Source organism: Pelmatolapia mariae, linkage group LG10_11 (genome assembly GCF_036321145.2).
Source record: "Pelmatolapia mariae isolate MD_Pm_ZW linkage group LG10_11, Pm_UMD_F_2, whole genome shotgun sequence".
In the NCBI taxonomy this organism is placed as follows: domain Eukaryota; kingdom Metazoa; phylum Chordata; class Actinopteri; order Cichliformes; family Cichlidae; genus Pelmatolapia; species Pelmatolapia mariae.
The window spans coordinates 5940231-5954880 of NC_086236.1; the positions used below are offsets into that span (position 1 = coordinate 5940231).

Genomic DNA, 14650 nt, shown 5'->3' on the forward strand with positions numbered 1-14650 from the left:
AGGCTTGGATGAAGCCTAGTTGCTTGATTTTATACACCTGTGCCTATGGAAGTGATTGGAACACCAAATCAATGATTTGGATGGGCGAGGGAATACTTTTGGGAATATAATGTAGCTGACTTGGTAAATAAATGTGGACTGAATAGCTCAACATCTGACAGCAGGCTTATTTCTCTAAACGTGATCGCTCAGTTTTGGGCGAAACGGTTTCATAACTTAATCCAGAGGTGATTTAAATGTAGTCTGAGGCACTATAGGGCACTAATTTCTGAAAGTAGACTGAGTCACATACATACACACGTGCAGGGCTTGTGGCTTGTTCTGAGTTGTCGTTTGGGATTGCATAAGTGCAATTATAGCAGAAACAGCAGCGTCTTCTGTTCGGTTACCGTGTACCCACAAGCAATGAACTGGGTCTTGGAATCATGTCAAATGTGCTATTAAACACAAAGACCAAATTGAAAACCAGTAATCCTCTGTATGGGAGGTGAAAACCTTTCACCTCTAAACTATCCCGACTGGTTTGGTGACCGAAGAGACGCAGGCAGTTATGATGAAAGCGTGGAAGTGGAATGATTCATAATGCGGATCTGACAACGGTATGCATGCGGATAAACCTCTAAGCAGCAAGGTTTTTGTTCTTTTATTGCTCTTATATGGTGTGTGTCAGTCTCACTCTCCACCTGTATGAATCCAACGACTGACATGGTGTGTGTTAATGATTGGCCTGATCATGACTGCATGAGGCCCATAAACCCATTTAGACCATACGGCAAAGACGCAAAAGTTTTATTCACAACAAACACGCACACACACACAAGGAGGTTTTTATGACTTAGTACATGCACTTCATGCTGGGAAGTTTTTATTTATTAACCTAGTTCTAGCTCAGTGTCGTTCTCTGGTCTGCTATTCCAAGTTGATAACTTTGTTTGAGATGAGGTCAGCTAACATTTACAAGTGCAGATGTAACTGAGACATTAGGTGCACCTGAGTTTGTTCACTGTTTCACTACGCCCCCTTGTGGTGCACACATCAATTTGCAAGTGTATCAGCTGAGACTAATGTTTCTTCTCAGTGAGTGTATCATGTCTTTGTAAGCGGTAGCATTAACCTCACCGTATTTTCACTGTCACTGTCCAGTTTATGTAAAGCAAAGCATTACCTGTGTTTCTATAATGTAGCGGTTATCACATTTTCTTTACACACAGAATGTCCTGGGTTCGATTCCCAGTGGAACCAGTTTTGGAACAACCGTGAGCTCCAGGTCCCACTGGTGCATCATCACATCTCATGTTTAACTCTCTATCCAAATGCTGGTTGAAATGTCCTTAATTAGTGTGTGAGTGGGTGTGGATCTATGCACTGCATACAAATCAATCAGTTAAAACTGGAAGAAAACGTGCAGGCTGTGGAGTCGTGTTCGAGCTGGTGCTCTGTTCCACCTGTCAGGTGGAATTATCGTCATGAGCTGCCAGCATTTAGTGTCGTTATCTAATTTGCATTCAATAAAAGGTTTGCATGCTTTTTTTTCTCTCAAACACTCTTAACCACATATCCAGCTGAGGGTGATGATGATTGGTGGTTCTAAATTGGCTCTAGGTGTGATGAGACAGTCATTGATCGTCTGTCTTTGTGTGATAGCCTGCAACATCACTGGGGTTCACATTGTTTTCACTCATGGACAGAAAAGATGCTTCATTACCTAAAATTTAATATCTCAACAGAGACTGACTGTAAAATAAAAATCACAAAATATAATATAACATGGCAGACTTTACATGGGTTTATGCAGAATTCTGTGCCATTGTTATCACTCTGTTATTAGGAGCACAGCTCGGATGAAGACTGAGAATCAGATCTACATTGCCGATTTGGAATCGTATGCAAGTTTATCATTTCCTTCTATCATGTCTGGCGTGTGTTTCAGATACTCACATATTGCGAAAAAAATCGAGTTACACTTTTGCACATGAAACACCCATGCAAGCTTTTTTTCTCCCCCTCAATCGAAAGACCCCTTGGATAGAGCTCGCTATACGAGATTTGTAGCTGATATGAATCTGCAGATAATGGCTGAGCTTGACTTTGTGACTTGCCTGAAATGAACGCAGTGCTCAAAATTTTCATCCCACTAGTAGAGGCTAAAATTCACACAACTTCACCAAAACTGGACAACAGAAAATTGCCTGGTCTGAACATTCTGGATTTCTCCTTAGACTTTTACATGGTGGTTTTATAATTTGGCATAAACATGTAAGTATAGATCCATCCAGCCTTGTACCAATGGTTTAAGCTACAGCTGGTGATGTAAATGTGTGGGGGATATATTACTGGCACACTTTAGACCCTTTAGTACCAATTGAGCATCATTTAATAACCACAATCTACCTGAGTATTGTTGCTGACCATGTCCATCCATTTATGACCAAAGTGTGTTATCCTCTTGGACATAATACGTTCACTCTACTCAAAGGCCTCTGCAGTCTCAAGATCTTAATCAAATAGAGCACATCCATGATGTAGTGGAATGAAAGATTCACATTATGGATGTGCAATATGGACCAAAATCCCAGAGGACAGTTTCCAGGGCATCGTTTAATCTGTGCCACAAAGAACTTCTGGAGACAAAAGACAGTGCAACCCTACCAAGGTGTACTTAATAAAGTGTCTGACGTACATATACTATAGATATTGGTAAAAGCAGCAGGTCTGGAATATAAATGTGGGAAATCTTTTTCCTGAAAATGCCAGTTAGTAGAAGGTTACAAATATGACCTTTTCTGCCATTTTTCTGTTTTCATTGCCACAGCAATTTACAAACACACTGCTTACATTTCGATTTAATAGCAAATGAAACTTAAGAACCAAAGTATAAGAAACAACACAGACACAGGGTATTAAATTGCACCAAAAACATGTTTTATTCTATAAAAGAAGAAGAAAGGGAGGGGAAAATAATCACAACTGTACAGGGAGAAACTGACTTTTAAACACCATGAGTCACAGTATCAAAAAGCTCACGTTTTCCTCACTGATCTTTACACATTTGTTCTGTACAAATACAAAAAAGAAAAATATTATTAATAATTGTATTATTATAATGATAACTGCATTGCACTGAGTAAATATAGTACTGGCCCATAAGTTACTGCATTCAATAGAAAATACCTAAAAGTTCCAGATTTGCAGAAGAAGATGTGATTCGTGGTGAGTCGAGGCACTCGCGCACAGACGTGACGTCACCCTCAGACACGAACTCGATCCCGTTACGGTTTCAGCAGGGATAAAACTCTGTCTTTATGGTTCTTTTTTTCACACTCCTGCTTTTATACAAGAACATAAAGGGGAGGAAAAGGGAAAAAAGAGGAATACTGAGGAAAAACAAGCTTGCACAAACCAACAAGAAGCAGGAGATAAATGTACACATGCATCAGTCTTCCTGCCAAAGCTCCGACACCAGCGAAAATATCCTGCCCGGGTTGTAGTCAACAGGCTCGGATGTTAATAACCGACCATTGTCGGCGTGTCTCCAGAGGTTTCAGTGCGTGTGTGAGTTTGTCTCGGTGTGCAAATATACCAACTGAGCTGATCAGTGTGCTTGTAAAGCAAAAGGGCCAATAGCAGTTACTAAATGACACAGAGTACATGTGCTCTGTGGGGTTAACATTCCCAGAAATACAGGGGCTTAGCATTCAGGGGTACTTTATTTAATGCATTAATCTTTGGGATTTCTGCCTCTGTTACGATATATTTGAGATATGTGAGAGGGGAGGTTTCATTCGTGGTGCTAAAAGGAGACAAGAAGCTGTATTTGGAGGTCTTGAGATTTCGCTGGATTTCTACTAAACGTTCATTCATTCCTGACCTCGTCCACTAATTAGTCATAAGGATGACATTTAAACGATAAACGAGGTCAGTGCCGAGCAGTTAGTGTGTGTGGTCGAGGAAAGATCAACGATTCCATTCACATACAACAAAAAAATCGAAAGCCATCTCCGAAACAGACACGAGGCCGATGGAGAGATAAAACTGAATGTGCTGGAAAAACCAGAACCCCATTTCCTGTTAGCACCACAAAGAAACGTCCACGCACCTCAACTGTAACAACGTGGAGCCAGAAAGCCCCAGAAACAGATAAGGTATGCGACATCTGGTCTGATAAAAAGTGAATCTAAGGAGAAGACACAATCAGTAGCTCTGTGTTTTGTTTTTGTACTTCAATTATCTATCTTTAAAAGAACCTTTTATTTAGTGCAGCACTTGACTGATCTAACATGAATAATGTTTTTGCTGCTTGGATTTTAACATCGATTTTAAAAAGGAGAAACATATCAACACATTTAAACTGGCTACTGTAAATCTGGGGACTTCCTCTTATTTCCTGTTAACTTATCGGAGCAGAACACACCTGAAGCTGAAGGAGGGGGGAAAGGGTCTGACCCAAACCAACTGAATCTCACATTTAACTTGACATTTAAAACCAGGTCCAGTACTGGGACATTAAGCTCGGTTGTTATAATGAATCCCTAGTTAGTTGAGTAGGGGGTCGTTTCCCACCCCCACCCCTGCTGGGGCATCTCAACGGTCTCACACGCACTTGACATGCTCACCAACGTCACTATAAGAAAACAAGAAGGCTACTCTCCATGCAACACAAATGTGCACAACACAAGTGGGACCATATAATTGTTTTTTTTTAAGAAACTACGAAACAAATGTATTAGATTGAAAAAAAAAATACACATGATGAAAAACACATTTCATCAAACCAACAGAGGAAGAAGAGAGAGAAAAAAAAGATTTTTCACATTATCTAGTCAGTGTTAAAAATAGAAATTCACCCGTTACATTTACTCTGCACTTTGATTATATACATTTATGTACATGGATTTCTCTTAATTATTTGTCATTGTCCTTAATGTCTTTATCAACAGTTTACAAAAGAAAGAAAATTGCAATCAAATGCATATACTCTTCTAGAAAGATGTGCTTAGTAACTTCTTTTTTTGTTTTTTTACTTGAAGCAGGGGATGTTAAGAGAAATGGGAACATTGCATTGCTCTGCGCTGCAAAAACACAACAAATAAACCATTAAAATCCTTCCAAACGAGTGACTGAATTCTAAGTAATGCTTCCCCTGATGGGAAATGGAAAGACAGGAACAGATTCCCTCATTTTTAAACCATATTCAGTGACTCGGCTAAGACGGATTCTCTTCTGTTTCGCAGCGCGCAGACCACGCAACAAATCTGCCCTCTTCACGGCATGCGCTCAGCTCACAGCAAGCCTGCATGTCCATCTCATTTATCGCAATGTGAAAAGTCAAGATGTAAAACATTTTGCTCTCACTTACTAGCTTCTGAAATGATGACAAAGACGACTGTAAATGGCGAGAACGAATTCAAAGCAAAATGGGGGGGGGGTGTTGCTTGAAAAGAGACGAGCCAGGACGAGAAAAGCCTGCTCCGTCCATCACAACCCCAGCTCCCCACTCGCTCATTACCAAGTCTGTTTGAAATTATGGATGTGTTTCCACACCTTAAGTCTTATATACCAACACAGAGTTGTGATCAACAGCGCAGGCCTCTACCAAAACCTGACCTTCCTCTTAAGGTTCCTGCAACAACCCTACGTGAGCTGCTTATCAGGAATCCAACTACCAGCTAGTGCTCTACGACTGAGATCAGAACAGCGCTTGGAGCGAGGTCTGCGCTATGTTGCATAATCAAGTTCAGCCCGGATCAGGAGCTGAAAACCAGCCCACTTAAGACATGGACACTGTGGGTAAGGAACCAGGGTGAGGCGGGGGTCGATTCTGCTCCAAAAGAACCCAATTCGAGACACGACACGATTCATCTGTTAGTATCTACTCGAGGCTTTTAACTGAGATTCTATCGCCATTAAAAACAAACCGGAGTGAATTGACCCCCACCCTGGTAGAAATGCTAGTGAGGAGAGCGCTTAAGTTTCCCCGTGGTTTAAACCCCAGGCGCCTGGACCCTACGAGACGCCCGATTTCTCCCAGAACCACCGACAGACAACCTTCACCACTCCGTTATCAGTCCTCTTGCTCTCATAACGATGCAAGGTTACAAAAACATTTAATTATATTAAAAAAGAACAGTCTCAAAAGAGTCTGATGGGCAAAAGCTGGAAATTCTCAAACCATCTGATTTGTTAAAACTTTGAAATGCTTTAGGTTCAACTCATTTTGGTGACACTGTTAAAATAAATGTTAAAATCTCTACAATTTCTATTTTAAAAGGCTTGAAAATCAGCAAGCATGTTTTCTCACCAAATACGGAAACAAATTCCACACATAACACCTTTAATTTCCTGTTTTTAAACTTCAAAAACTAAACAACTGAACTCAAGCGAACGCTGTGGCCAGTGTTCGTCTGTCGGCGGTTCTAGTTTTGCCCTTACAGATTGACTTCGGTTATTAAGGCTCGACGGGCAAGAGGTAAAAGAACAACAAGTGCCCGGAACAACGCACTCATAAAAATCTTAAATTCTTGATTATGTGTTTGTCTCAAAACATGCACACTAACTCACGGACACGCACACACGCACACTCAGAAAAGCTCCCCTATTCCCTGCATGAGAGTTTTACTTGTATTCTCAATCTATTTGTGTCTCCTCTGTCTTTTTCACAGCCTCAGAAAACAAAGACAAAAAAAGATCTGAAAGTTTTTTTTCTTTTTAAATAAAAAACAAAAGAACAACATTTTGTTTAGAACACCAAAAAAGAAAAGAAAAAAATGTAGACAGGACTAAAGGCCTTTTTTTGTGTTTTTCTGATAAAACAACAGCGACGACGGCGCAAACAAAGCAAATACTGTTATTCAAGAGGAATCAGAAAGGTGTGTGCGGCGGGCAAGGGGGCGGGGCGATAACAACCACGTGATCGATAGATCGATTCAATGAAAACAAATGAAGTTTTATTAAGTTCACAGTCTTGTAGCTCCCTGTACCGTGGGAGGTGGCGGGGGTTTAGGGCAGAAGGAGGCGAATGGCAGTGGGAGTGTGGGGCGCAGTGTTTTAATCAGACATGCTGATGCATTTGACGTCACTTCAGCTGCTGTGAATAAACTACGCGCGCACGCACACACACACACACACACACACACACACACACACACACACACACACACACACACCCCGATATGCACAGTTAAGTAAATACCTCATCTAAATTTATGATAAATGAGTTTTGGTTCTTTTACTTTTACAAACAGAACCAGGAACTAAAGAACTCCAGGACCTGCCCTACTCCACTGCTCCACTTTGAAATCCAAAGACAGTCCAAATATTCAGCATTTGTACGCAGTTTACCGTCATCCAAGTCGTAGCTACTTAATATTTAAGGAGCTATAATGATATCTGGCGCATTTTTTAGTAATGCTGTATTTTATATCGTCATGAGTCTCTGTGGCAAACATCCATTTATGAATGGCCACAGGAAGAGACACCTTCTATGAACGTGAGTGCCATTATTAGACATCCATACGCTGCTTATAAATGCTGAAAGGAGGACGTGAAGTAATCGTTCAAACATGTAGTTATTTACCTGTTATTTGATCAAAAAGTCACTCAGTAAGATCACATTTGCCTCAGGCAAATACAACTGGGGTGGAACGAAACTCAAAGTTCTCAAGAACTTGAAAAAACAAACGTTTCCTGGAAAAGCTGTGGCGGGAAGCGGCGTCCTCGGAAGTCTCTTTAGCTTCCAAGAATCCTTCAAGAAAATTAATTTTGGAGTCACGTAAATTTCAAACTCAGGATATGAACAAAATAAAAACTGTAAATCAAGAAAAGAGCAGCTGAAGTGACATCTGTGTGAGCCCTCCTCTTCCTCTTTGCCTTTTGGATGGACTGATGCATGTAATGGATGGATGGAAGCATGAAAGTCCCTGCTGCTGGATGTCCTTCAGTCCATCCTTTCTCTTTCTGAGGAGGCAACATCTTGTGTGACTGAGTCGGAGGATGGTAGAGAGGACTGCTTTGGGCTGGACGGTAATGATGACAGACACACACACACACGCAGCAAAAAACATCCTGCTGCCACCACCGAACAAACACACAGACACAATTGTCCTATGACTGTGAGATGAAGAGGAGGAGGAAGAGGAGGAGAAGGTAAAGTCCTTTTTTTTCTATTTGCAAGGTGGGTTTAAAATCCTCCAGGAGAGCAGAGGGGAAACAGGAAGTATCGTGTGAGGTGTGGGGGCACTGGTACAAGATGTGCTGTGAGGGGCTTTTGAGAAATCAAAGGGTCAGAGGTCAGTTTGATAGGGAGCTGGGGCGTCGGGGGAGGGGAGACGGAGGAAGGAAGTCAGAGTTCACATCATCACATGGCGGCGGCGGTGCAGGGAGAGGTGGTCAGACCGGGAGAAGGAGCGGTCGCATTCGGTGCAGCGGAAGGGTTTGATTCCGGTGTGCTTGCGAAAGTGTCGGGTCAGCTCGTCGGAGCGGGCGAAGCGCCAGGTGCAGCCTTCCCAGGTACAGTGGTAGGGCTTCTCTCCTGGAAGAGACGAGGAGAGGAGTTAGCAGGAAGGTCGGGAGGCAGGGAAGGAGGTTAAAAAAGGAAGAGGAGGGTCAGGACGATGGTGGACGAAAATGAGCAAACGATTTATTTACTACAGGTTATTTACTACAATTAATCTACCTAATCATGTCAATCACTGTATGATTGTAGAATAAAATTAAGATAATATCCAACACAGGAGCTTTAAACAGCCAAATCCTGCTTACCATTCCTACACACACCTTAACAGTGTCTTACCTCAGGAAACCTGTCTGAAAAAAAATACCATTGGGCACTTTTTCCCTAATCTCCTTCAGATTAGGGAAAAAGTACTGTCTGCTGAGTGCAGATAAGACGTGAACTGTGCACTGACAAATGTTGAGCCACCGGAGGTTACATTAAATTCTCTAAAGGGGCCATTTTAATCCTTAAAGATCACCCTGCAGTAATCTGTAAATAATGATTCTGGTCTTCACCTGGAGATGAACTGCTCCTTTCAAAGAACACCTGGACTGCACTGATTTATTTGTGGCGTTGTTGTGATGCGTTTCTAGGGCCGAGCTCACCTGTGTGTATCCTCCTGTGGGCTTTGAGGTGGGAGCTCTTGGTGTAAACTTTTTTGCAGCCTTCGTAGTCGCACATGTGGATCCGCCGCCTCTTGATGTCTGGCGAATCTGGATCGACGGGCTCCAAGTCCATAACCGACCTGAGACACCGAAAGAGGAAAAGGAGCTGATCAATGGAGCCTAATGTTCTGATTCTGCTCGATTTAATAGTTCAGGAAGAACATATGCCCCGTTAACAATTCGGTTTCGGAGGGCCTGAATAAAACCTTTTTAGAAAGAGATCAGAAGACAACATGTACAATGAAAACAACTCAGACAAAGTAAAACATCCAGGCTGATCATATGAAACGATTCTGTTGAGAAATGCTTCTTCTTCTCTCATCATGTTCAGGAGAACTTAACACCAATTTAGCCACCAGGGGGCATCAGAAAGTCACACAGCTCCATTTCGATATTCCTCCCCTTCCCTCTAATTGTCTCGAATCATTTCACCTTTAAACTTATTTTTTATTCCCTTCTTTCCTTAAACCCATAAGATAAACTCAAAATTAACCCATCAGCACTCCTCTTTGTCGCCCTTTTTCTACCTTTGACTTCTTCCTCTTAAATGATGCTTCGGTTTTCCAAGAATCAGCTGTGTGAATTATCATATTCATATTTACAGGCAGTCAAACTTTAAATACATTTGATTGGAAACAAAAAGACAAATAAAATAACACCACTGATGTCCCTCTTTACAAGGAGGTGTGACGGTGAACTGCATTACGTAAGCTTGTTTATGCCCCTGCTCTGGGACAGCCCTGCCCTGCAACACACACACACACACACACACACACACACACACACACACACACACACACACACATATATATATATACACACACACAGAGAAAATCACAAATAATCTTCCTTAAACCACTTTAAAAGACACAAAATCACTTGCTTTTGTACTCTGAAACACACACTTTCTCTCTCTCACACCCACACACACTCTCTCACACACACACACATACACTAGATAAGGGCGCTGAGCAAACTGTCAACGCCCACACCCTGAATTTCAGTTACAGTCAGGCAGCCTCGCCCACTGGGTGTGGCAGGAGCTACGTCCTGATTCTCTAATAAACACAGTCTCCAGCGGCACACCACCCTTTACCCTGCGATATAAAACAATCTTTCACGTGTCCACGCTTTCCTCGGGAGTGCTAAATGTCCCAATTTATGTCTAGTGTCTATAGAGCGCTCGCGACGCACACATGCGCCCACTTGTCTTCCTGTGTTACAGTCTGGGCGTCTCCAGTGTGTTCTGCTGTACAGAGGGTTATATAAGGTTATATAAGCATTCAGTCATGGCAGCGCTGCAGTAATGTAATTAGTCAGGAGCCTGCAGGCGAGGGAGGTGACCCCCACACAGAGAAAGAATTTCCCATAAACCCTGCTGTGCATTAGAGTCCCGCTTGCTGACCCTGCCGAGTCCTATTATCAGCAGTCATCACACATGGATTTATGCCCTTCCGACAGTTTTACAGACATCTGATTTACAGTTGGCGTCTCCAAAAAATGCTTTTCTGGCACAATTTTTTTCTGCTGCAGTACTTCGACTTGCCACCAGGAGATCAAGACTTATGCGGGTTTTAAAGACCTATGTGGCTGCCCATTTGAGGAACCCTTTGTCTATGCAAAGAGAGACTATGGAGAGTCAATTGCATGGAGCCAACAATCTAGCTTCACAATTCACTACAAAGAACTTCTTTGTCTGTTATGATTTCTACTTTCATCGCAGCGTCAAGCTACAGAAAAGAACCATCGAGAGCACAAATCTAAAATACTTATCCTTATACCAAACATCTGACACTGCCCCCTAGTGGCACTTCACAATAAAGAACTGGGTCTGCAACAGTCTGCATACCAGGTTTTCTGTCATTTGATAAAGGTGTGAAACCACAATAAACCTTATTCATTATGCAACTTATAACTTGCACAAGCAACGTGATGAAGAGGCGAAGAGACCGTGCAGGAAGGACGTTGGGGTGGACGGAGGGGTCAAAAAAAGAAACCCACTGGACTTTAACATGCAAGATAACCATTTCCTGTTCTAAACTGAAACTATGGCCATTCAATAACGTTGCAATATGCTCTACTTCCTTTCTCAAGTACAAGCTCTCCACTTGCTAGAGGAGAACTCAGGGCTTTGACTGGCTTATTGTTAAAAACAAAATGTTGGCTGCACTCTTAAGCGTACTGTCAGGATCCCTGAGCTATCTCCATCTTCCTGTCAATGCATCACATTTTAATTGCTGCTGATATCTAGTTTTGTATCCTTAATTGCTCATTTTTGTGGTTATCAGCTTATAAAACCTTAGATCTGGAAAATATAATCATTCATACTGGGCTCTGAGCATTTCCAAATAATGGGGCACCAGGGTGACTGTGTCTGAAGACCTGCATTCAACATTTCATGAATGCATCTTTCATTTTTTTTATATTTTTTGATTGCACGTAAAATTTTACGGGTGTGGCTAAATACATTGTGCTTGATGCGTCCATCTGCATCGAAGACTCACCCCGCATCAAGGCTCTGGGCGCTGATGGAGGCCGATCCAGACTCTGTACCGCTCTCTGCATCGCTTTCACTTTGATATTCCACTGGAGATGTTGAACCTGGCTTGATCCGAACTGCGGGGAGGAAAGGATGAAAGGAAGATGGGTGTAAAGAGTGAATAGAAGGACAGAGTGGTAGAAACAGATGAAGGAAAATTGTGGGGCCATGGAATTGAGAGGGAGGAGGAGAAAAAAGAAGATGGGGGTAGGGGGTGGAAACGGAGAGAATAGAACAGCAGGGGGTTAATAACTTCTTAACAGCAATGTCTGGTTTCCAGCAACTTAGCAAGACAAAGGCTTGCTCCAAGTGTGTGTGTAGGGTTAGGTGTGGTCTGCATGGCTGCGAAATGGATCAAATCTGAGGCCAAACCCCACGCTGGATTCCTCTGCATGTCTGCTTGTTTCTACATCTTTCTCAAAATGCCTGTTTTAGCCTCCAGTTTCTATTAAAAGAAGCATTTTCCAGTGGTTGTCTTTTACTTTCAGTTTCAACAACCTTTTACAATGTCACAGCAGGAGGAAGATGATGTGAACAGCTGTTAATGGGAAGAAAAAAAAGCTGAACTCACAGACAATGCTAATTAGCAATTAAGTGAAAGACAAATTTCCCAGAGCTATCGGAAAGCTTCGGCGCGCGTCCTCGAGGATTGGCAAGCTGTTCGAAATTCTCACAAAAGGGAGGAAGACGTTTAGATTTTAAACCGAAGGTCCTGCTTTTGAATTCTTGATTACGGAGAGTTAACCGCTCTCAAGACATTTCCAGCTGCTCGTTTGGCTCTGGAAGTGTAAATTCATGTCCTCATCAGCTAATATGTAAAGGGAGGATGGCCTCGTCACAGCGCCACATCAGAAAAGTCATCGTATAAAAGGAGATTATTGCAGTTTCTTGTTATCTGATGTGTTAGTTTCATGGCCTAAAAAGAAAAACAAAGCTTTAAAAGAGACCAGATGCTACCTAAACGCCACCAGACTGGACACAGAGAACTTTATACATCTATGATTTTGATTTTTAATGCACCTTCAATGAAATCAGGCCGGGTCGATTAATTGTTAGATTTCAAAGTGCCCCCCCTTCTCCTCCTCCTCCTCCGTGTGCAGGAATGTGGCAGCCACACTGTTCAAAGTCCACCCAGCCCAGAGAGAGCAAGAAGGGGTGGGGTGGTTAGAAGGGTGACGCAAGGAATTTGGGTGGAGTGTGTATATATATCTGTATGAATGTGTGTGTGTGCGCGTGTGTGGCAGTGGTGGTGTGGGGAGGGTCATGCACCAAAAAAGAAAAAAAAAAAGTGGTGCTCTTTGTCTCTGGAGACAATAAAGCCACCCCCACCCTCCTCCCACCACTGCTGCCTTCCTCTTTCAAAGGCAGAACGACCCATCTCCTCTCCTTTTGACCCTCCTCGTGGTTCCTCACCCGTCCGCCCCCCCCTCCCCCCCACCACCACCTCTCCGCCTCACCTCGCTGCCTTCGCTGTGCGCCCACCTATCTAGCCTCCTTCTCCTTTTCCTCCCACTCGACGACTCGGAGCGTGAGCTGCCAATGTCAGCTGTCTGCTGCTCGTTCGCTTCGCATGGAGGAAGAAAAAAAAAGAAATCCAAGTTCCCGTGTTGTCTGCTCGCTCCCCTCGTCGTGCTCACAACTACGCTCTTTGTTTCCTCTCAGCGCGGGGATGTGAAACGTACACAGAAAACAGGTTTATAAATGAGCTACGAGAACAAGCCGACAACCTTCAGTTATCCACTCGCACGCTCACTTGATTGATGACTTTAGATTGTTTAGAGGATGTTTTGAGTAGTGAACAAACTGTTAACTGGAAACTGCTCCATCAACACCCTCAAAGCAGGGATTAGAGTGAGAGAGAGAGCTTTTTTGTCCCATATTGGCTTCTCTTCATCAGCTCCCTGTTTAATCCAGAGTCCAATTTACACATATCTCCTTCTACTCACATACAAGGTCCTGAATAATCAGGCTTATCTTAAAGACCTCATAGTACCATATCGCCCTAATAGAGCACTTTGTTCTCAGACTGCAGGTTTACTTGTAGTTCCTAGGAAAAGTAGAATGGGAGGCAGAGCCTTCAACTTCCAGGCCCCTCCTCTGTTACGGCTGTTATAGTTAGGGCTGGATCAGGTAACGCCAAATCCTGCGTTAGTTACACTGCAATAGGCATGGACTGCATTGAGTGTTCCTTCTCCACTAACCTTTTTCACTCACCATCTGTTTATACACCACTCTGCATTTGTGCAAGCACTATGCTTGCTCATAGGGGGTCATGTGATTGTTGGCTTTTCTCTGTATTATTGTAGGGTCTTTACCTTGCTGTAACAATGCTTTTTGGCAATGAATCTTATACCGTGAAAAGCCTGTTTACTTCTAAAGAACATGTATTTGTGGGTTGAGCAGCAGAGTTGAGAGTATGTTGCATCCATGAAAAACTTGCCAAATCTTCTCTGCCGTTGCCAAACGGCTTATTCTGTTGCCAACACAACCACACTGGCAATGCTAGTTGAAGAAAAGGATGTATGAGTGCAACTCACATACTCAACTTTGCTGCTCAACCCACGAATGCATTTTCATTTTGAATGTGAGACCATTTAAACAGATATGAATGGCTTTCCAACGATCTAAGATTTATTGTCAAGAAGCATTGTTACAACAAAGAATTAACAGACCAACCACAAATATCTCTACCTTTCTTACTACCAACATTTGAGATCATTTCTAGTTTAAAGTCCATCACATTGTGTGGATTACACAGTCCTCAGTGTCGCCTCAGTATCTTGCATCTTAACCTGTCATTAAAGTGCCTTTGCTCCTTTACTGAAGTCAAATCTCATAATAAAACTCTGACCCCAGGCAGACATACAGATCACCAGGTTAAGTAATTTCACCGCAGCATCACTGTTAGGTGTGGCAACCAGGGCAGCACTGCAGAAACAAGCCTGATCTAAAGTT

At 42.7% G+C, this 14650-nt stretch overlaps 1 protein-coding gene across 3 annotated transcripts in view; it reads right to left on the bottom strand.

Annotated features, from left to right (window-relative positions):
• Nucleotides 1-2900: 2900 nt before the first annotated feature.
• The window catches only part of klf8 (Kruppel like factor 8), an 83765-nt gene continuing 72015 nt past the window's right edge, over nucleotides 2901-14650 (bottom strand). For all 3 annotated transcript variants that reach the window (XM_063487099.1, XM_063487100.1, XM_063487097.1), the window contains 3 exons: nucleotides 11661-11772; nucleotides 9097-9236; nucleotides 2901-8527 (listed from right to left, as the gene is read on the bottom strand). In XM_063487099.1, the coding sequence (XP_063343169.1) occupies nucleotides 8346-8527; nucleotides 9097-9236; nucleotides 11661-11772 (434 nt within the window). In that variant the 3' untranslated portion in view covers nucleotides 2901-8345. The remainder of the gene's footprint in view (nucleotides 8528-9096; nucleotides 9237-11660; nucleotides 11773-14650) is intronic.